We start from the raw sequence: 23319 nt of genomic DNA, 5'->3' as shown, positions 1-23319 counted from the left end.
CTGTGTGTTTTCCAGAAATATATATGCAGAGCTGGATTCAGTCCTTGGATTTCTGTGTGTGTGTGTGGTGTGTGTGTGTGTGTCTGTGTTGTTTGCATAACGGAGTGTGTTGCTTCAGCATTTATAGCATCTTCAAGCTACATCTAACCTAAATGCTTCTCATGTTGATCACATCGAAGCTAAAAAAGGTGACACGCGTGTTGTGAATGATTAGCATGTTAACATACTGGTTTCCTCTCTCACCCTGAGACTTGTCACATTATTTTTCTTGCTACACATGCCTGTTCGCCTGTAGCCAAACATTGGGGTCTTTGATGGCAGCTGTCTCACACCGCTGTCGCTTCAATATTGACACATGGTTGGTTGAAGATAACGCGACACACAGGGACCTCAGTTACATTTCAGATACTGTTCCTGATGGAGGGTGCACCCTGTGATATGATGCACTTTTTCCTACTACTTACATATACCAGAAAAATACCAATATCAACAATGCTTTTCTCCCTCTAACAAGTTCTGACTGTTTATCCACAGTCAGATTTTTCTTCTTCTTCTTTGCTATGGCTGGATTTCCTGTTTAAAAACAATTGCGGGTCTGTGCATAGCATTTGTTTATAATATAGACACTTCCTCCCAGTATAGAAATTAGGCCAAAAGATCTGTTTTAAGCCATCTGCCATCTTGCGCATATAGAGTGATAGTCTAAGCCGTATAGATGGGGTATGGAGCAGGTGGAGTCAATCTCAGCTGTCAATCATGACGTTTTACTCCCTTTGTAGTAACATCATACAGCTAGTTTTAAAACAGAAAGAGAAAAATCATGCAACATTTGCTTCGACATTTGAATTTGGTCTATGTCCCATCCACTAACATGGAGTAGGCAGGATTTACCTATACTGCAGCCAGCCACCAGGTAGCAATCAAGGTGCCATGTCATCCGTACTAAGATACATGCTTGTTTAAAAGTGATTCCACGATAACATCTTATATGGGGACATTTTCACTACTTAGACTGTTTACACTCCATGCTTCTTTAACTTCTTTTACATCATAATGTGATCCATCCAAAGCCAGCTCCTCTATCAGCTGCCACCTATTTTCCACCATAACTCTAAACACCTGTCAAACACAGAGTCTTGGTAATATTCACTGAACAGCTAAATAAACAAAAAAATTGAACACCACCCAGAGCTCTGAAATGATCTGTGGAGCTAACAACCTATTCACCACATGTCTATTCATCACTTTGTGAATCATGCTGTCTATAGGCACTGAAACAACTTTTCTTTTTAGTTTATGTCTATGCACTTTGCCTGTACGTATGATGTCATATCCCTTAGAAACTCTTCAGTCACACCATCATTGCCCAAACATCATACATGGAATCTTATTTTCTCAATCTTATGCTTTATGCAGCTCTCATTAACCTATATAATTATACTATTATTTCAAAGAGCTTGTGTTGCATTTCAAGCACAAATTTAACCAGACTCATTGTTGCTACAGCGATTCAGTGCTGTGGGCAGGAAAACTAATGAAATTATGAAGCATTAATTATAGTTATTATCACAGACAGGGCCTGGTATGCTGTGATATTAATGATCAAAGCCCTTGAGTGGGTGGGATTCAGGGCCCTCAGATGTCGTCCCGTGTGTCTGGGGCTTTCTAATTGGCCAATCAGGTGCTGCGCTGACCCTCATGCGTCTTAACTCCCAGTACATCTGTCCCGACACGTGGAGGCAGAGTCTGTCTGAGCCGGGTTTATTATAGTAAGATATATCACAGTGAGCTTCATGCAGCTGTGGCCTTCGTCTCCTGTGGCTGTCTGCAATGTCTGACACAGACCACCTACCCCTCCTCCTTCCCAAACTAAGTATAAAATCAGATGGAGCAAATTATGTCCGGCGATGATTATAGTCTGTAAGTGCCTGTGTCCAAAATGTGAGGGAAGTCTAATGGTCTCCTCCTCTGCTCTCTCATTTGAAGTCTTTTATTTATTTTCCTTTTTATTGCCTTTCCTTTCGTTATTATATCTTAGCAAATGTCCGGCTTTGCCTCATGAGTGTGTTCCGGTTTGGCTTTCTTGTTTACAGCAACGTAAAAAGCTTATTAATGATCAGATTTAACATGCATGTCAAGTCATATAGATATATTCTGACTTGACTTGGCTGTAGTTGATTTGAGCCTCCTACAGTTAAGACTTTGCAGAGCATATTAAAAAGCAGATTTCTTATGAGACATCTCCTGAATCACTTAATATAGGGAGGACATCTTTTGTTGCTAGGCAGCAGGCAATACTGCTCTTCGTTTCTGTATTTATTTATCCTTTGAGGAAAAGGCCCGAGTCACTCTCGAGCGTGTCTTGTGACCTTTGACCTCCAGGTAGCTGCAGACCTCATCCACTGTTTTGTTGTCTGACCACATCGTGCGTGACGGCTGTTTTGTCCTCGCAACAATAACACACTCAACTTTTCTCTGTTCTTTTCTTATCTGTCCTCCCCTCTGCCATTTCTCCTTCTTACATCTTCACTCATTCAATTTGTTCGTCATCATTTCTTTCTCTACTGTGCTCCTCCCCCCCCCCCCACCTGCTTCATGCATCATATCCATCGTGATCATTGTTTTTTCCATGACTGTATTTATCTCCATAACTTTGTCTTGCCATGTTTATTTCCCCAACCTTTTTTTTCACCCCCCTCCAATATCATTGTTTAGGGGTTCCAGTCAACAGTCGCGTCTCCTCTAAGATCCAGCAGCTGCTGAACACACTGAAGAGACCAAAGCGACCGCCATTGCGAGAGTTCTTTGTGGACGACTTTGAGGAGCTTATGGACGGTAAACTGGCTTGAAAATACTAACATTGGCTTTATCAAATCAATAAACCGTGAAAAAAAAGTATTCCTCTTCCTTTGGTGAGTTAAGCATATTGATCGGAGCCTTCAGTCAGTTAATATTGAATTTTAAGATAACACGGAGAGAAGACCAACAGCTGACAAGACAAGTTTTCCTGTTTCATTATTGGTTATTTACAATACTAGTGCAGTTCTAAACCTGTCTGTTCTGAATGGGCTGTTAGCTTGGCCTGTGGTGAGGCTGTTTTCTTTCTGAAACTGTAAAAGTGACCAATAATTTATTGGATTCTGTTTTTTGCATAAATTTTGAAGTCAATGTCTGTCGTACACAAACTTCAGAACCAAGTACAAAACTTTTGTTAACAATGTTAACAAACAATGTTAACATTGTGCTTTTAGTTTGTAGATAAATTGCTTAAGAGGAAGGGATTCTATGAATGTTGCTGCAGTGACAGAGATCAGCTCCATGAACATCAATGTCAGTCCGATATGGTGAAATAAAAAAGTATAAAATTATCAAAATCATCTGGTGGAGAAGACATTATTGCCATTGTCTCCAGTTGCCGTCCATTGCTGTAGTTTATATGAGGCAGAGAAGAAGACATGTTCAACTCGCTCCGCAGACTGAAGGCATTGACTGCAAGGTGCTGGTTGCCTGTTTATCCACAAATAATACATTTTGAACATATGTTGCATGAACAAAATCAACAGTCCACTTCCTCTGGCTTCCTGTGAGATGAACATTTAGCAAGATAGTGCTCCACATACAGACATTTGTGGTATTAGTAGGTAGATTCTCGTTGCAGCTGATATAAAAATGTCATGTTGACCTCCCCACGCCCACCAAATCAACAGGCGATGTACGCTTTTAGATCACTGGTTGTTATTTTGGCTCTTGTCGGAGCGAAGACCACCAGGTGTGCAAACGGAGTGGTCATACTGGGTGCACAAACACACACACACACACACACACACACACACACACACACACACACACACACACACACACACACAAGCATCAGACCAGCCCTGTTTAACCATTTCCTCCGTTCCAACCGGCCCCTCGTGGGTTTTGGGTGGTACTCTGCCAGGCTGAATAAACACAAAAAAAGTAAAAACAGCAAGAATAGAAGTACATCAGCAGGTAATTGTAAAGCCTCCCTGACTCCGGCACTGAAGCTGTGGCGAGCCTCAGTGGTCTGTGGGGTGGGGGCAGAAAAACACACAAAGCTGAAACAGAAGCAGGGCCGAACGCTATCTGTTCCTGATCGGGGTGTTTTACTTGGCGGGGATCTTTCTTGCCAGCTCAGTTTAACTGAATTCCATTTATCAGAGCGTTCAGGAGGGTTTGAGGAGACAATAGTGACAGAGATGGGAGTGGAATCAAAGAGCAAGTACGGTGCTTGAAGGGTTACCTGTAATGAGCCGTAGCTCCATGTTTCTCAGGAATTGGTATCTTAGGCAAATGAGACTGATAAGGACAGAAGACAGCTCACCTTTAGTCCCCCAACTTTAACTTTTCTATCGCTCACATCTCATTGTCTTTCAGTCCCACACTTCCTTAATTACCATTCCTTTCTTTAAGAGAGACGAACAGTTGTTCTCTGAAATCATCCATAGACTTATGTTCTATTTTCTTCTTTGTGTATTTAGTTCAGCAGCCAGACCCCAACCAGCCAAAGCCTGAAGGCCAGCAGATGAGTCCCCTTGAAGGAGAACCGCTCGGCGTGGTCACCAACTGGCCGCCTTCATTGCCAGCAGCCTTACAGCGGTGGGGTACGACTCAGCCCAAGAGTCCATGTCTGACAGCGCTTGACAATGCTGGGAAACCCGTCTACACTCTCACCTACGGTACGTGTCAAACTGTGGATGATTGATCCAGAATTAAAATATATCACCTCTCGTTACTTCTGTCAGACTGAGTTTGTGTTTGCATGTTGATCTGAGTGGTGGTAAATGACACTGTGTCTTCACCTCTGTAGGTAAACTGTGGACCCGCAGTCACAAACTGGCGTATACTCTCCTTAACAAGCTGAGCACCAGAAATGAGCCTTTGCTCATGCCTGGAGACAGAGTAAGTTGTGAGATTGTGTTATTTGTTGTTCAATATTAGTGTAAACAATACTCCGCAAGTACAGTAGTAGAATAACATCCATTTTCTCAATTACCAGTATCAGCAGTGAGAAAAGGTTGAAGTTTAAATATGTTTTCATGTATTCAATCTGTATTTACAAAAGAAATGTGCTACACATCATTCACTTTGCTTTACATGTTGTATCTTGACTTAAAACAGCTACTGGATAGCCAGATACCACTATACAGTATATCAATGTATACGAACATGACAAATTGCTTGTGTGGTACCCTGTAGGTTGCACTTGTGTTCCCAAACAACGACCCAGTGATGTTCATTGTGGCCTTCTACGGCTGTCTGCTGGCAGAGCTGGTACCTGTGCCTATCGAAGTGCCGCTGACCAGAAAGGTAAACAAAAACAAAATACTGTCTCCTGGGAATATTTGTTGAGAGCAGCTCCACCGGTGAAGAGCAGTAGTGACCCCTGCTGGACATTTAGACCCTACATGATTGAAGAAGAGTCCTCACACAGTCAGATAGTCATGTTGTTTATTCGTATGTGTCTGAACATCTGTTTGTCACAAAGTGTCAAGTTTTGTGTCATTTGTTGCATGACTTTCTAACGATGGCAGCGTTATCTTCTAAATGTTGTAATTACAGAGTGGTGTGATGCATTGCAGTTTACAGCACATCCATCAGCTCCAACCACACAGACTCATCCACATTAGTTACACAGGCTGAATATTAATGCCTGCTCTTGATTGCCCTTTGTAAGCATGCTGCTGGCAGACGCTGAGCGTTAATTAATGAGATTTGAGTGGAGGTGAAATGATGTGTAATTCCAGTCAAAATATTAGATCACAGGCCAACTGTTCTCTGGAGGAGTCAGACACTCATTTACCCACTCAGAAAACCCTTCTTTCTTTCTTGCTTTATTTCATCTATTTCTTTCTTGTTTTCTATCTTTCTTTCTTGTTTTCTTTATATATTTCATATTCTTACTTGCTTTCTTTCTTTTGTTCTTCCTTCAAAAAGGAATTCATTTCTTGTTTTTTCTTTCTTGCAGTCTTCTTTTCTTCTATTTCTTCCTTTCTTTGTTCCTTCCTTCCTCCCTCCCGCCTTCCCTTCCTTCCTTCCTTCCTTCCATCCATCAATCCATCACACTATGGTTTTTCCGCAGAATAACCCTTGCTATAGGCTATTTTGCCCACCCACTCAGAGAGCAGGATCCTGGATTCAGTTCCAACTACAATCGGTCTTTGATGCTCAGCAGTGTAGTTTTTAATGGAGATTGGCCATCACCTGCTTTCTCCACTGGTACCCATTCCCTCGCGGCAACCTTTTTCAAATCTTTTCTAAATTGTGCTGTTGTTGATCATTGTGCAACACGTGCCTCGGTTTGTCGGAGTGAACTTCTGTTCTTCATGCTCCTTGCTCCCCCAGGATGCAGGGAGTCAACAGATCGGTTTTCTGTTGGGCAGCTGCGGCGTCACGTTGGCACTGACCACCGACGCTTGTCAGAAAGGCTTACCCAAAGCACAAACTGGGGAGGTAGCAACTTTCAAAGGTACTGTCTGCGTACAACATGTTTGTTTTGATATTTATTTTAACAGTGTTTCTGCATAGTGTCTTGGTTTGAACTGGTTTCATGTCTCTGCAGGCTGGCCGCGGTTACTGTGGTTTGTGACAGATGGGAAGCACGTTGTGAAGCCTCCAAAAGATTGGCATCCTCCATTACGTGAAGCCAGTAATGACATAGCCTACATAGAGGTCAGTGTAATTTCACTGATGTTACCGATAAAACAAAGATATTGTCATTGTTTTTAAATTTACATGTGTTTTTTTTGTAATTTTGAGCAATCATTGCATTGTCTTTGCTTGTTTTTCTGTGTTTCTTGCATCCAGTACAAAACCAGCAAGGAAGGAAGCACCATGGGGATCACAGTGTCCCACTCAGCCATGTTGGCTCACTGTCACTCCCTCACACAGGCCTGTGGCTACACTGAAGGTGAGGAGGACACTGTGCTTCTCCATCCTTTATCTATTCCTCGGCCATGTTGAAACACACCCAGTTGGTAATGTTAGTACATGGCAAAGAGAGAGAGAGAAAAGAAGACCAGCTTCTGTAATAATTAAAATGAGGGTAATTTCAATCTAGTTTTGAATAACACAGCCGCTCTGTGTGTTGTGTGTCTGCGTTAGACCTGGGTCAGGTTAAAAATAAATAAACTATCTCCTTCACTCCAGCATCCCACTTTAGCTCCTTATAACTTCTTACTGCACCACAGCCAAGACAGACACCGCCAGCCCCCAGGTCTGATTCTGAAACTTAGCCGGGGAATTTCGCGTCACAGTGCAGTCACAGTCATGGTTTATATAAAAATTGTGTGTGTAATACAATGATGAGCTTAGATTAAATGTCTAAAACTTTTCTTTCTCCCAATAACCTTGGCAAAAATCCCTTCTTTTGATTTTCAGCTGAGACCATAACCAACGTCCTGGACTTCAAGAGGGAAGCAGGATTATGGCATGGAGTTCTCACTGTGAGTGATCTTTAACCCTGTGGTAAAACCAACAGGATGGTTGTGCAATTACAAAAATAGAAATACATTCTCATTTTGCTGATAGAAAGTCATTTGCTAGACCGACCTTTTGCCCCCATGGGGGCTGTATCTGTTTGTAAATGCATTCAACCTATTGATGGAAAGACACCTGTAAAGAGGTTGAAACCTGTAAAAAAAAAAAAAACATAATCAACTCAACTTTGCCATGGAATTTTCAAAGATACCTGCTGTTACACATTAAATTGACACATTTTCAATTGTCATATTTTCATGGCAGAGCGTCATGAATAGGATGCACGTGATCAGCATCCCTTACTCCCTGATGAAAGTCAACCCGCTCTCCTGGATTCTGAAGGTTCACACGTACAAAGGTAAGACTCGGTCCACTTTGGCTTTTGTTACTCTGCCAGTATGGAATTTTTTTTCCTGTCTTCATTGAAGAGTGTGGTTTTTCAGAGTGAGAGACGGATTGATTGATTTCACATTCGGGAGAAGGATTCAGTGCAGGATCAATCTTGTTGTTTTATTATCATGGTAAATCATTGAGAGTTTATTGTGAAAAAAGAAAAAAGTTGTAAAAGGTCTGGGAGATAATCTTGCCAAACACTTTTTAGATTACAAATGACAGTAAAAAATAACTTGATTAAGCAATTGATTAATCTATAATTCCCCATTACATTAATTTACAGATAACAACTTAAAAGTAAAGTAAAGTAGTAAAAGTAATTCAGCTTTTTTTATGGCTTTTACATTTAATTCAGAAAAAAGTAAAGTTTTTTTTTTTCAAATGTACCTTACCCAACATTGTGATATTGTTGTAAGTGTGAGTCTGTTGAACATCCAGAGAGAGTCTGTTTCTCATTGCAGTTTTGATTCTCACTGTACACTTGACTGGGGGGGGGGGGGGGGGGGATAGATTAAAGCAATCGTTTGTTGGACTCATTGATTTGTCGCTCATTTGTATGAGCCCCGTGGAGGTCGAGGACTTGAGGCCTGAAGCCCTGAACACAATTCAACAACATCTCTCTGTTGCCAACAGGTGACTCGGCAACTGCCTCAGACCTCGCTGCTATTTGCTGGCAGGATTTTGTGGTCTGTGATTGGCTGTCAAGCGTTACGGCCAAGTGTTGATTGGAAACTTTGGTTTGTTTTTGTCCCCTCTGCAGCGCGGGTAGCAGTGGTGAAATCGAGGGACATGCACTGGTCTCTGCTCGCTCAGAGGGACCAGAGAGACATCAGCCTGAGCTCACTGCGCATGTTGATCGTAGCAGACGGAGCCAACCCCTGTGAGTTCACCTACAGATTCTCCTTTGATTAAACAAACCTTATTAAACACCCCCGGCAGCTACAAGAATTCATTACTGACTCACTTTGTGTCTGTTTCTATATCTGTGTGTCACCACAGGGTCGATATCCTCCTGCGATGCCTTCCTCAATGTGTTCCAGGCACGTGGGCTGCGACCTGAGGTGATCTGTCCATGTGCCAGCTCCTCGGAAGCCATGACTGTCGCCATCCGCAGGTGAGGGGCCGTTACTGCGTCGTATTAGAACAAAGCAAACCTGCCACGGCTTCGCATTACCGGGCTGTTATATCACACTGCGTCTGCAACATCAGCTGGATCCTGCAGGGAGAGGAGAGAGAGATTTGTGTATCTTAATCACAGAGATGAACTTTTTGATTTGACTGCTTTCTGCTGATCACAGCGCTCGGTTATGGAGGAAGGCTTGATGACAACAGACAGACTAAAAAACGAAAGCTTCAAATAGAGACGATGGGGCTATTTTTAAAATGAGAAATGCCTTGTTTTCAGATACAAGTCTAGAAATGTTGTATTTATTTTATTAGAGTCTGAATCTCACAGATTCACATCATATCTGTCTCATCTTTCAGGTGTTTGTATTTATGTAATGACTGTGCACTGAGGCATTGAAAGGAAGGCTATCAAAAAACATTATTTGATGATCTAAGACAGAAACTGGTATCAAAACCATAGAAACTGTGAGTCTTAATGTAGCTACGTTTGTGTTTTGGCATGAAAGGCAGAGGAAATAAAGAGGCATAAGTGTTGTTTTCTGGCTGCGGACATTGGTGTGTGTGTAATAATGTGTGTGTGTCCTGTAGACCTCCAGAAATGGGTGTTCCTCCCCCGGGGAAGGCGGTGCTGTCTATGGGTGGGCTGAGTCACAGTGTGATCCGCGTGGACACAGAGGAGAAACTCTCTGTCCTTACAGTGCAGGATGTGGGACAGGTCATGCCTGGAGGTACAGTGCACTGTGCTGCTTATGAACAGTTTGCTGCCTATAAGAGTAAAACACACTGATGATGAAGAGAAATTGTGAAATTCAAGAATTTTTTATTAATACCACAGGAAAAAGTGCATAATCTTAAAAAACAAAGCAAAATTCCTTATGTACTGTTAAATCTAGAGTTCTTCTATGTGTTATGTGAAGACAGATGCTGTTGTGGTAAATTGAGATGTTTTCATAATTATGCTTCAGCTCTCTTCTCTTATTCTGTGTTTACATCATGGTTTTTATGACAACACATGAGGCTCTTGAGGACCATTAAAAACAAAACTACAAAGCAAACAAAAATCTAAATCAAACACAACTAGAGGCACTCAGTGGAGCGAATACCCCAGCCAAGGCCCAACCGTTAAATTCAATCAAGCCGCACCAAATTACAACACCCATCAGATATCAGTTCACTAAGTATCTTGGATTGTTTTTCTGTGAAATCTGTGAAATTCTCAAAATCTGGATCCTTCACTTTGTCCAAATCTGCACCAAAAATTACTGATTTCTTTCTTGATCATTCTTACGCCAACTTTCATGGAAATCTCTTTAGTAGTTTTTGTGGAAACCTGCTGCCAAACAAACAGATGGACAGGGGTGAAAACGTAACCATCTTGTCATAAGTAATTAATTGTAATTAGAACATGATCCAAACAGAATGGAGCTCTCCAAATGGAATGATTAAAACACCTGCAGTACTGTAAATGATATTTCATTGTTCTGAAGTGGACTTCTCCTGTCATTGTTGTGCGTCTCAAGCTCTCGTTTGTGTGGTGCGGGTGGAGGGGACACCTTATCTCTGTCACACCGATGAGGTTGGAGAGATCTGCCTGAGCTCAGGTACCACCGGTGTAGCTTACTATGGCCTCCCAGGGATGACCAAGAACATCTTTGAGGTGAGTCTTTTTTTCTGAAACGGACAGGAAACTGTCTTAAATTCAGACGGGATGGGTCCTAATATTTCCCATCCATGAGAGAATTTCTCTACTTGTGTCAGACTGATGAAAAGTTGTTAGTTCTGGTATTCGCTGCGTTGCTAGTCTGTTTCTGGTTAAGTTGAAATTAAATAAACTAGTGCCTTTCTAGCCAGCCTCCTGATTAGTTTATGAACATGGGGAAATGCAAGTTTAATGACAAATGGCTTGAGAATGAAGAGTACTTATGGTGGTTAAACCAGTGTCTGGAAGTGCTTATGAAGCAAACTGCAAGTCTTTCAAAGTTGAGAAAATGGCGATCAAGGCGCTGGAGTCTAACGGACATAAATGCATTTACATAGAACTAGTATATAGTCAGTTTTGGTGTGTTCAAGTATGATCTTATATTTAATTTCAAATCTTTAATTCAACTTGTTTATAGCTGACAGAGTATGATGTTGATCTCTAAATACTTCATCCATACACGTGTATTTCCTGTTGCAGACCATCCCGGTAACATCTTCTGGGGTTCCCGTCAGTGACAGACCCTTCACCAGGACGTCACTGCTGGGCTTTGTGGGACCAGTAAGTTCCACCTCATCACTTTGCAGCCTGTCAACCTTCCTTTACTTAAACATCTGTCTCATATACAGATATTAAATGACATGTCTGCTTTAAAGAACAACAAGATATTTGACACAAAACAATCTAACTTTCTCTGATAGTACATATTTAGTTGCAATGAAAACTGATCTGCTGGTCTGTTTATTCAGAAAAGACTAAAAAGAGAGAAATCTTGTTTTATATCACTGACCTGAGATGATCCCTCATAAGCTTATATCATAAAAGGGGGGGGGGGGGGGGGGCTGAAAACAGAGACATGGACGGACATGGACAGACATGACAGCTCGAGTATATAAAGAGGTTGATGATCATTTGCAAATCTTCAGTTAAGTTCTCAATTTCCAACAAACCATTATCTCTCATTTGGTACATAAACCTAATTGTTTTGACTTTGTTTCCATCACCAGGACAGCCTTGTGTTTGTCGTGGGCAAGATGGAAGGGCTGATGGTGGTCAGCGGGCGGAGACACAACGCTGACGACGTGGTCGCCACCGCTCTGGCAGTGGAGCCCATGAAGTTTGTGTACAGGGGCAGGTAAACAAAGAATGAACCTGAAAAAGCTGCCACTTGTCTACACATCTGTCTTATCTGCTGTGTTGTCTCTACTGATATAGTAAAGGATGTTAATAACTGAGAAGCTTGATGAATGAGTGCAGTCAGGCTCTAACTGCGTTGTGTTGCACTGTGTGTTTCAGGATAGCAGTGTTTTCTGTGTCTGTGCTGCATGACGAAAGGATTGTTGTTGTGGCTGAGCAAAGGCCGGATGCCTCCGAAGAGGACAGCTTCCAGTGGATGAGCCGTGTCCTTCAGGTACTGACTGAGCCCTGTCTTCTTCTCATGTTATCACTCTGTAGCATGTATTTAAACAACTATACGTGCGGTTTTGAATGCTTTCTTTTAGTAAGTGCAAACTAAATTTTATTACCTCTGCCAAGGAGGTCATGCTTTTGTCTGTGTTTGTGTTTTCATGATATTTTGCAGTGTTACACAATAACTACTGGTCTGCTTATCCTGAAAGTTTGATGATATGGGCCAGGAAAGAAACCATTACATTGCATTGCATATTGAAGGGGTAGATCCAAGATCTTCTTTTCACCTTCTTTAACATTGCTTGATGAATTTTTTTTTTTTTTACATTTTCAAAAGGTTCCTGGAGAATGATTCATGGATCTAGATGAAAAACATATTTAGGGAACTGATATCTATAAGTGTATAAAATTTGGTGTGGCATGATTCTATTTCAAGGGAAACTTGGGCCTTTTCCTTATATTCCTTTAATTGGTTATATGTATCTTATTATTTTATTGGTCTTATTACCTCATTTAATCATATTTTATTCGTACTTTAAATTTTTATGTCGAGCTCACACTTGGTTTTTTATATTGAAAATGTTTTAATATATTTTTTTAACAACTTTGCTGATCTCAAGTTCTCCTCTGTTTCCTTGTGTGTTACGTGTCTGTTTCCAGGCAATAGACAGCATCCACCAGGTCGGGGTGTACTGCCTGGCTCTGGTGCCGGCCAACACGCTCCCAAAGGCACCACTGGGTGGCATCCACATCTCTGAGACCAAACAGCGTTTCTTGGAGGGCGCCTTGCACCCCTGCAACGTCCTCATGTGCCCTCACACTTGTGTGACCAACCTGCCTAAGCCGAGACAAAAACAGCCAGGTAGCCCAGCAGACGTCCCAGCATGCATCGGGTTTAGGAAAAATTGCAGCGCAAATACTTTTTTAGTTATTTTGGGGTATTTTCTTGTGTTTATTTTTGTTGTAACCTCAGTGACATATATGGTGACACTGGTTGTTTGCTTATGCTTCCTAGAAGTTGGTCCTGCTTCTATGATAGTGGGCAACCTGGTAGCAGGCAAGAGGATCGCACAAGCCTGTGGAAGAGACGTGACACAACTGGAGGACAATGACCAGGCACGTAAGGTAGTCATCCCCATTTCACCCTCTCATCACCTCCACACATCCACTGCAGACACGGGTACGGTTACATAACAGAGGGTGTGGCATCAGAAACACAAAAAGAGGACGTGGGCTTGAATGAACGCAGTTTTGTGTAAATCAGATTCTTCCTCTATTATTGATACTGTTTTCAGCTTCACATAAACTATACCCCAGTTATATCCATCACGCATTAGCAATACACCACGTGCCACCATACACCAACATTTCAACACCGTTTCTTTAATGAGTTATTCTTATCTCACTTTGATTCCTCTGTAATTAAACCTGTGTCTCTCTCCTACAGTTCCTTTACATACAGGATGTGCTACAGTGGAGAGCTCAGGCCACTCCAGACCATCCCCTGTTCCTCGTTCTCAATGCTAAGGTACCTTTGTTTTATTCACCATCTCTTAACCACAAATTAAATTAAGAAGTGGATAAAGATATAATTTACTACCTCAATATATGATAGTTCATCTTGCATTGACGACATGCTTATGCTCTGATATAATTAACTTCAGTTTAGAATCAGTTTTGAGATGAAACTGTGACATTCAAGATTCAAAACTTTATTGTCCAATAGTCCAGGCATAAATGGAATTTCTGCTTTTGCTTAAGTATGATAGACAAAATAATACAACACAGTACATGAGAAGACACAAAACATTTCCAGGAACAACATTTCAGAAGAATGCAAAATACTGTTGAAGGAGGAGGAAAAATTGACCGATTAAGTACAAGTTGACCTGTGGCAATTAAAAACTAAATATTAGATTTTAAATATGAAGTGTTGTGTACCTGCTCAGCTTAATGAGTCCTTAAATTCCCTGTTTGTTGTTATTGATTTCTTTTGTAACACTTCATCATTTGTTTTTCTTAATTTTTAGGGGAAATGTTTTGGCAGAATGGCAGAAAGCATAGCTCTTAAATTTAAATCAACACAGATTGCAAGAATCATTAATTTGCAGAATCCCTGTTATATCTGTAGAAATTAAAGAAACATGTTAAAGTGTAAATTAGTACAACTAGTTCTAATGTTTGTTTGTTTTTCGCTTTTCAGGGCACGGTGGCGAGTACAGCTTCCTGTCTGCAACTGCACAAGCGGGCAGAGCGGGTGGCCGTAGCTTTGATGGGACGCCTAAACACTGGAGACCATGTGGCGCTCGTCTACCCGCCAGGTAAGAGGTGCTACTGCTACTGTGCAGCTTGTCCTTTAATGTCTGTCCTCCAGAGCACAGTATTATCTGTCTATCTGTCGCAGTTGCACACCAACAAAGATCCTTGTCTCTTGAGCAATTACCTATTATTACAGTAAAGTTAATTCTACTGCTAATCTGTTGTGAAATAATACAAGACGTAGAAATGCAAAACTATAAACATCTATTTGCAGGAATTGACCTGATTGCCACGTTTTACGGCTGCCTGTACGCCGGCTGCGTGCCAGTCACCGTCAGACCCCCGCACCCCCAGAACCTGGCCACCACCCTGCCCACTGTCAAGATGATTGTTGAGGTAACACAGAGTCCACCGACCTCCCACCGCAGTTACTGCAATTATTAAACAGTTAACGTGAAATAACGTGTGTGTGTGTGTGTGTGTGTTTTTTTAAGGTCAGTAAGTCGGTGTGCATCCTGACAACACAAGCAATAATGAAGTTGCTGAAATCCAAAGAGGCTGCTGCTGCCGTGGACGTCAAGAGCTGGCCCATGGTGCTGGACACAGGTGAGTTGTGTACATGCGCGCAAACACACCAAGGTCTTCAGCTCAGGCTCGGTTGAAGCAGTCACAAGTCGATTCCTCCAATTTAGCACATTGTCTTTCTCTGGAAGGTAAGTACAGTGATCAGAGTGTAGGTAGTGATCAATTTACAAATTTGGAGCCTCGAATATAGTGTTTCTTTCTTTCTGCAGAATAGCCAGACAAGAAATGCCAAATCTTCCAATTCACCTGCGTGTTTTGGCAAAGAAGTGGCACAAATGATCAAGGCAGTTAATTTTCCCTTGTTAGCAAACAACCTTCAACTTCTTCTTATTGAAAAAAAAAAAAAAAAAACTTGTCTGGAGGAGCCGATGGAATGTATAGTGTGAACATTCAGGTCGTGTCAGACGATCGGACTCTACAGTGTGAGCTGTGGCTTTCCACCTCAGATTATTCACTGGTCAAATTTAACAACATTTACAGAGTGGCACAGTGTAGAAAAGGTGTAGAAAAAATTACGTGTCTGTAATGAAAAACTCTCCTCTGTTCGTTTCCCAGATGACCTCCCCAGGAAGAAGAGTCCCCAGATGTACAAGCCCCCAACCCCAGAGATGTTAGCTTACCTGGACTTCAGTGTGTCCACAACAGGCATTCTGGCGGGGGTCAAGGTACGTAGAAGGAGATGTGCTGTTCAGTAGTCTCCAGATATTACCAGCTTCCACATACTCCTGTTAACACAACATGGTTTTAACCTTCTGCTCTCAGGAGTTAGAGATCATGAAAACAATTGTTAGTGTCAAGATAGGCACATTTAAGTCCACAGACTTCTAGACTTCTACTCACTGCTGACGTGTCCATGTGTGAAACAGATCCTGATGTTGTTTTAAAGAAGCATTTCAGTGTAGCGATTCATCATTTATGCGTCTGTGTGACATATCATCTCTCTTAGATGTCCCATGCAGCCACCAGTGCCTTGTGTCGCTCCATCAAGCTGCAGTGCGAGCTCTACCCTTCCCGGCAGATCGCCATCTGCCTGGACCCTTACTGTGGCCTCGGCTTTGCACTCTGGTGTCTCTGCAGGTAAAACCAGCACCTCTGATCAAATGAATTATGGCAAAGGCCGAATGAGTTTAAAGCTTTAGAGCCTGGGTTAATGGCTGTCCCAACCTTTTGTCCCCGTGTGTTGTGTCTGTGTTTTAGCGTGTACTCGGGCCACCAGTCGATCCTGGTCCCCCCTCTGGAGCTAGAGAGTAACGCATCTCTGTGGCTCGCTGCAGTCAGCCAGTACAAAGTGCGAGTCACCTTCTGCTCGTATTCGGTCATGGAGATGTGCACCAAAGGCCTGGGCTCACAGACAGAAGCACTACGGGTCAGTTTGTCTAATGAGCGTGTCACTGGGGAGGCAGCAAATTGCTGCATTTTCTTCTACGAAATTTAAGGGTTTACTTTAACGGGTTATTTTTCCTATAATGTCTGTTGTTTAATGAATCTGTCAAACGAAAAAGTGTAACGATATAAAATGTTTTGTCTCCAGTTGCGGAATGTGAACCTGTCGTGCGTGCGGACGTGCATGGTGGTAGCAGAGGAGCGGCCCCGCATCGCACTCACTCAGTCCTTCTCAAAGATCTTCAAAGACTTGGGGCTTTCGCCACGTGCCGTCAGCACCACGTTTGGCTGCAGGGTGAACGTGGCCATCTGTTTGCAGGTAAGGAGCTGTGGCTGGACGAGGACGAGGAGTAGGAGGACGAGTAGGAGTAGGAGGAGGAGTAGGAGTAGGAGTAGGAGTAGGAGTAGGAGTAGGAGGAGGAGTAGGAGGAGTAGGAGTAGGAGTAGGAGTAGGAGGAGGAGGAGGAGAGGAGAGAATTAGGAGCAGAGGGGAAGAAGAGGTCAAGAGTTCATGATTATGAATGTTTAAGTGCTAAAACCTATTTAACAATTCAGATGAACATCCAAGAAATTGGTGAAAGACACAGGATTGTGTGACAAAGTACAAAAAAATTGAAAGGAAGCAGTTTATCCAGCAAAAATAATAATGAAGAATAATTTAATGTGATTATTTATATTTTCGACCTTTGTCCATTTTTGAGGCTCCGCAGACGGAGGATTTATGAACGATGCTGCCCCACAGTACCGCTCCTTGTTTTCTCTCTCCTACTTTGGCTCCTTGGCTTCTTTGGATTTTTGTGTATTCGACTGTGTGTTGTGGTTTGTTGTCTTGTGTGTGCATGTGTGTCTTTGTATATAAATATATCTTTATTTATCTGTCCTGCCCTGTCCTGTCAGCCCAACAGGTTAGGAAAACTGGCTGAGCAGGTACTGTGGGATATAAGAGTGGCCGTTTGCTCATCGCACTACCACTGAGTCTGTCTGTGGGTGTGTGTGGGTGTGTGTGGGTGTGTGTGTGCGTGTGTGTTTGATGTTTATCTTGCATGACGTTTGAACATGCTTAACCTTTATTCAGTGATTTTTATAAGCTTAAGCTTCATGCTGTTACAGAACATTATACCATGAGCATCGCGAGCGGCGATTTATTTTGATCTCCGAATCCCAATATTCCAACTTCCAACGCAGCTGCTGAAACCTCTGCTTGGCTTGACATGCTCTGGCTATACTCTGGCCGAGGAGGGATGGAAAACAAAGTGTGTTGTGACGAAGCTCACAGCGTTAATGATGACAAATCCCACAACTTAAGGAGTCAATGCTCACAAAATACTAAGTTACAATTTAAAGTTTTGGACATCGAGTCCAAACAAATGATGATCAGTTCAATCGTTTTGGATATTTGGGACCTTTTTTTTTATTACAGAAGCTTTTCCCCCATTAGAGCAAGTGAATTTAAATCTGCAGGTCCTTGCCGTTTCTGTGTCTACATGGTTGAGTTGTGCCGAGGCCCTAACTCTTGTAGCCTGGCTGATTGGCTTCTGGCTGCCCCCCCCCCCCCCCCCCCCCCCCCCCCCCGCTTTGTCTACAGTTGTGTCATAACTTGACCTTCCACCTTCCCTCCACTCAGACAGCACACAGCATCCATTTAATGTCAACGGGGTATGTAATTGAATCAAGTCATGTTTTTTTTCCAGGGTACAGCTGGACCAGACCCCACCACTGTTTACGTGGACATGAGAGCTCTACGTCACGACAGGTGGGGACGACAATATCAATACAAGAGTCGTTTTTGGATGCTTTTAGATGTTTTCTTGACTAAATATACATAAATATTGAATTATTAGTTTTTTTTCTGTGTTTGTTTGTTGGGCTTTTTATCTCCTTTAATGGACAGGACAGAGTAAGCTTATGAAAGAGGGTTAAAGAGAGAGAGTGGGGGAGGCCGAGGGTCGGAATCGAAGTTGAGGCCTTGCCTCGTTGGGGCAGCAGCTCTACCAGGTGAGCTATACTTTGTCTCATTTTGACCTTTCAATCTTCTTCAGGGTTCGCCTTGTGGAGAGAGGGTCACCACACAGCCTGCCGCTGATGGAGTCTGGGAAGGTACGTGTCGTGTGAAGCACTAAATTACTATTGACAGCAGACATCCACCTAGTGGAGACTACTCTCTTCCACATAAATAATGTGGAAGAGAGTAGTTAAGTTAACAAAAAAAAAAAAAGTGAATTCTCAAAAAAATTCTCAATAGTTAATTCTCAAAAAAAGTCTACTGGAGAGTGTGAAACAACAGATATTTTGGAAATGCCACAAATTATCAATGTTCTGGAAAATGATCGGCCGCATCAGTTGGAGCCTTGGAAATAGGACAGTCCACGCAGCCCCTGAATTGCAACACAGCTATAAACTATGGAGAAGAGAAAACGGATGGCATGGAGGTGTAGCAACCAAAAACGTGTCTTGTTTGTTTGTTCTATAGTTTGTATAAATTGTTAAATATATAAATAAACACTGAAGTATAAAAAAAATACTATAAACAGCTGTGACTTTATGCTGCAAAAGGTTTCCTGTCTTATAACAAATCAGTCAGTTTGACACGTGTCTGTCTGCTGTTGTAGATCCTTCCAGGAGTGAAAGTGATCATTGCAAACACCGAGACTAAAGGACCCTTGGGAGACTCTCATCTCGGAGAGGTAAGTCATGACGTAATCTGAAGAGCAGCAGACTTAGTTCTACGTCACCTGTTCCAACTGCTGGTGATGCAAAGTCAGTGTGTTAACCTCAGAGTCCAAATGATTTTTTGGGGCCGATACTGATATTAGACAACAAAACATTTCTTATAAATTGTCCGATATTTATGTTTAAAAAAAGAAAGGCTTAATGTTTTGCAGTTTAGCCATAAAGTTTATTATAAATAATAAGAAAACATCCAAATATATTGAACTTGAATTAAGAATAATACTTTATTTTTAACTAATATGAAAGGTTCATAAACGGTAAATCAGTCGGGCTCTAGTTATAAACCTGGGTCATTTTCCTTATTTAAATCTGGAAAAAAACATATGAAGACTGATATTGCACTGGTTGGCGTTTTACACATTTTATTCCTAAAGAAAAAAGGTTTCATTTGTAGAAATCACACACATACACATACACACACAGACACACACCAACACACATAAATCAGTGTGCTACGACAGGGGGCTTATATCTGATCAAACGTCTTTTTCTTTAACCAGATCAGTTATATTTGTATTTCCAATGACGACCACTAAACATGTTTATTCTATATCACCTAAACAATCTAATGCAAACTGATCTGCCATTAAGTCTGTGGAACTGTAACATCCAGCTTTAGTTGTTATTTAAAACGTGACGATAGTTTGCGTAGTATTTCTGAAACCTTGAGCGGGAATTCGGTGGATGTGTGCGATCACCTCACAATCTCGTTTATTTCCTGTGTCTGTGTGTGATAGGTGTGGGTGAGCAGTCCTCACAACGCCACAGGCTACTACACAGTTTACGGGGAGGAGGCGCTGCACGCCGACCACTTCAACACCAAGCTCAGCTTCGGGGACACTCAGACGGTCTGGGCGAGGACGGGCTACCTGGGCTTCCTGCGCCGCACCGAGCTGACCGATGCCAGCGGAGGTGAGAGTCAGCAGTGCTTGCTCTAACGCACACTCGCCACATTTTTGTTATCACAGAAACATAAAGAAATCTTCCTTTTTTCTCTCTCTCTCTATCATTGCCTGAAAATGTATTTATTAGATATAAATTGACATCTGTGTGTGTGTCTGTGTCAGAGCGCCATGACGCCCTCTACGTGGTGGGCTCCCTTGATGAAACTCTTGAGCTGAGGGGAATGAGGTATCACCCCATCGACATTGAGACCTCCGTTATCCGTTCTCATAAGAGCATAGCTGAATGGTGAGGAATTTGCATCATTTATAAATCTTATTCAACATGATTCCTGACTTCTAACCTCTTCTATTTTTTCAATTTCCTGCCATATATTTGATTTGTAACCTTTTTGCATCCACCACCTCCTCCTCCCCACCAGCGCGGTGTTTACCTGGACCAACCTCCTCGTGGTGGTCGTGGAGCTGGAGGGATCCGAGCAGGAGGCCCTGGACCTGGTGGCTCTGGTCACTAACGTGGTCCTGGAGGAGCACTACCTCATTGTAGGGGTGGTGGTGGTGGTCGACCCCGGCGTCATCCCCATCAACTCCAGAGGGGAGAAGCAGCGCATGCACCTCAGAGACGGATTCCTGGCCGACCAGCTGGACCCCATATACGTGGCTTACAACATGTGAGGGGCTCTGCTGGCAGGGGGGGGGCACTCCTCACATTACTTGAGACCACAGGACAATGCAAAAACATGGAGCTTGGAAGGTCTTGGTTCCCGTTGAAAGAGGGCACACTGCCCTCTTCTGTCGCAGAGGGGAAATACAGTATGAAAGAAAGCAGCAGGACGGAGAAAAATACCCAAACTAATGTCGGTTTCTCCCTGTAATTTTTTATTTTATTTGCCTAAACAAATAATGTTTTCAAGGGCATTTTTGTTCTTTTAAAGTAAGTTTTATATGTTTGACAGAACGTCTAGCTCCTTAAACACAGGACACCAGATAGAGGAGGAACAGGAGGTTGAAGGTTTAATACTACACTGTGCCATTAACTTATTTTTTACTTTGTCAGTCCCAACAATAACAACTGTTAGTTTTGGTCTGTCAAACACTTGTGCCATAGAACAGGACTGACGTAGTCAACCGTACCAGTAACCCATTTCAAACGAGCTCTCACACCTTTAGCGTCCACTGGTCAGAATGGTTTTCGTAGAGAAACTCCGCCACCAGCAAGGAAGGGCAGCTTTCCAGGTTACGGCTGCACCCCCATGTGATCCCTGATTCCTGTGATCCAGCTCAGTTCAGTTCCATGTTGTTGCGTTGGCAAAGAAGCACACAGCAGTGGTGTCGGAGAGAGGGGGGGTGGGGGCAGTAGGGTTTTGTGTTGCTCATTCCAGCTGTAACGCTTTTGTTTTTGTAGAACAAGAAGTTTCTGAATATTCTCGTGGTTTGACGAAATCTTGTTCTTTTCTCAATCGGACATTACAATGTAATATAGTCCCTGTTTTATCTGAACGAAATGCAATATGAGAGATGAGGAAGGTTGTGGCTTTGAATGACTGCGGACAGTGAGTGCCAATCTTTCGACGTCCCGATACGGAGAGGAATAGAATCGCTGCTTACCGTTAGCAGCGCCAAATGATACGAATTAAGCCTTAAGTGTTTTTTCCGATGCCTCTTCCTGTCCCCGCGTCTGTGCGACTTAATTTAGTGAAGTTCATCAGCTGGTGGACAGGAAATGAATATGCAGAAGGAAGTGGGTGTGGTAAATCCTGCTCTTGTTGCACCTACCCTCATCTTGATGGCCAAGATGAATATACTTGATCCTAACATCGACCATTACAGACACACACGTACTCCATAAGTGTTTTTACTAACGTCTGTCCCTATGATTAGTCGATTTGAATGTGTTTTATAGCGAAAGACTGGAAGAAATTGTTGTGGGTTTGAAGCCGCCTGTCACAGCCTCATTTCAGGATGCATAAGGTTGAGTGGAGGATGAAAAGTGTTTTGAGCTGCATGTAAAGTATGAGGCGAGTGTTGTGACATCTCATTGCATAAAGATTTGCGTCAGTGTGTGTTTCTTTTTTCTACGTGCACATCCCTTCAGAAACGGGCCCCAGCCTACTGTAAGTATGTACAGGTTTTGTGTAAATTATTAATAGATGGAGGAGACGACAGGGACGCAAAAAGACTGAATCTGATATGGACGTGAACTTCTCCCTCACAAATAAAAATGATTTGAAATGGATCCTCGTGTGTGGACAATGGGAAAGAGACATTTTTTTTTTTAAGTGTGAAAGAACAGTGGGAACTTCCAGGACGGGACAGAGAACACATCGAGCACAAGGAGAAGAGAGTTCTGCTCTGTGGACCGTGAGATGTCACTCCCTCCCTCGCAAAGTTCTGTTGTTAACATATGGAAAGATACAGTTGTCTGATATACGGTTAGTTGTCATTATTTTCATAACATGATTTCCTAATGAATAAAAAAGTGCTTTTAACTTGAAATGTGTGTCATCACTGAGCCTCCAGGTATCCTGTCCAATAACTATATTTTAGCATATTTTGGTTCAGTCCTGTGGCAGATTGGAGCACCACCACCCTGGTTGAAGGTGGGCAGAGTGAAATTGGAATGACAGTGTTAGCGGACTTCATTTACATCTTCTCGTGCTTTTTTAACATTGGGTTCACAGACAATTCTTGTTTCAGATTGGCCTGCAGGTGACGGTAATTTAATATTAAGTTTTATTATCAGCAGGGCTTAAAGGTTTAATGTGCAGAAGTTAGTGTTATCTAGTGGTGATGTTGCAGCTTAATGCCCCCCTACAGTGAACATTTTTGATATTCAGTATGTAGGTATTCAGAGAGGTGCTGAACAAAGGCATATCTGTCTCTCTCTGGGATTATTGAGCAAAGGGATTTTACAGTACTTTGAAGTTTCCAGTAATGAACATATTTGATTGTACACATTTTGGACTTCACTTGGAAAAATCTCTTAATCTAAACAGTAAATATGTTTGATATTCAGAATGTAGGTAGTCAGAGAGGTACTGAACACAGGCATATCAGTCTCTCTCTGGAATTATTGAGCAAAGTGTTTTTACAGTACTTTGAAATATTCAGATATTAGCTACTTGAAGCTAAAAATGTGTGACTTATTTTGGAAAATCTCTAAATTGATAGTCAAAATGTTATTCATAAAAATGACCCGTGCGACGATATATACTTCTTGTGAATATAATTTTTCAATTATGCATTTTGTATATGCTCCATGTCAACAGTTTATTTTGAAAAAACGCTTTGGATGCGTTCACCATAAATGTCAGTATATTTAATTAT

The 23319-nt window shown here is 42.2% G+C and overlaps 1 protein-coding gene and 1 long non-coding RNA gene across 6 annotated transcripts in view; one reads left to right on the top strand and one right to left on the bottom strand.

The window, feature by feature from the left end:
* dip2a (disco-interacting protein 2 homolog A) overlaps window positions 1–22488 on the top strand; it is a 77217-nt gene extending 54729 nt beyond the window's left edge. For 2 of the 5 annotated variants that reach the window (XM_053439674.1, XM_053439672.1), the window contains 32 exons: window positions 2716–2835; window positions 4506–4703; window positions 4835–4926; window positions 5224–5334; window positions 6370–6493; window positions 6587–6696; window positions 6832–6934; window positions 7405–7469; window positions 7768–7861; window positions 8657–8776; window positions 8896–9010; window positions 9613–9752; window positions 10545–10681; window positions 11204–11284; window positions 11731–11858; window positions 12020–12134; window positions 12794–12995; window positions 13149–13249; window positions 13581–13661; window positions 14337–14454; window positions 14667–14788; window positions 14887–14998; window positions 15533–15642; window positions 15924–16054; window positions 16175–16343; window positions 16509–16679; window positions 18052–18113; window positions 18400–18457; window positions 18970–19044; window positions 19828–20002; window positions 20158–20281; window positions 20415–22488. In XM_053439674.1, the coding sequence (XP_053295649.1) occupies window positions 2716–2835; window positions 4506–4703; window positions 4835–4926; window positions 5224–5334; window positions 6370–6493; window positions 6587–6696; window positions 6832–6934; window positions 7405–7469; window positions 7768–7861; window positions 8657–8776; window positions 8896–9010; window positions 9613–9752; window positions 10545–10681; window positions 11204–11284; window positions 11731–11858; window positions 12020–12134; window positions 12794–12995; window positions 13149–13249; window positions 13581–13661; window positions 14337–14454; window positions 14667–14788; window positions 14887–14998; window positions 15533–15642; window positions 15924–16054; window positions 16175–16343; window positions 16509–16679; window positions 18052–18113; window positions 18400–18457; window positions 18970–19044; window positions 19828–20002; window positions 20158–20281; window positions 20415–20667 (3917 nt within the window). In that variant the 3' untranslated portion in view covers window positions 20668–22488. Of the gene's footprint in view, window positions 1–2715; window positions 2836–4505; window positions 4704–4834; window positions 4927–5223; window positions 5335–6369; window positions 6494–6586; window positions 6697–6831; window positions 6935–7404; window positions 7470–7767; window positions 7862–8656; window positions 8777–8895; window positions 9011–9612; window positions 9753–10544; window positions 10682–11203; window positions 11285–11730; window positions 11859–12019; window positions 12135–12793; window positions 12996–13148; window positions 13259–13580; window positions 13662–14336; window positions 14455–14666; window positions 14789–14886; window positions 14999–15532; window positions 15643–15923; window positions 16055–16174; window positions 16344–16508; window positions 16680–18051; window positions 18114–18399; window positions 18458–18969; window positions 19045–19827; window positions 20003–20157; window positions 20282–20414 lie in introns of all 5 variants that reach the window. The other 3 variants (XM_053439673.1, XM_053439670.1, XM_053439671.1) reach the window with 2 other exon arrangements.
* Window positions 13830–21668, bottom strand: LOC128455802 (uncharacterized). The gene is made up of 4 exons (XR_008341764.1): window positions 21601–21668; window positions 15818–15846; window positions 15598–15702; window positions 13830–15098 (listed from the first exon to the last, which is right to left on the bottom strand). It is a non-coding gene; the product is annotated as an uncharacterized LOC128455802 (long non-coding RNA).
* Window positions 22489–23319: the final 831 nt, after the last annotated feature.

Source organism: Pleuronectes platessa, chromosome 14 (assembly GCF_947347685.1).
Source record: "Pleuronectes platessa chromosome 14, fPlePla1.1, whole genome shotgun sequence".
Classification (NCBI taxonomy): domain Eukaryota; kingdom Metazoa; phylum Chordata; class Actinopteri; order Pleuronectiformes; family Pleuronectidae; genus Pleuronectes; species Pleuronectes platessa.
This window is presented reverse-complemented; position numbering and strand designations above follow the sequence as displayed.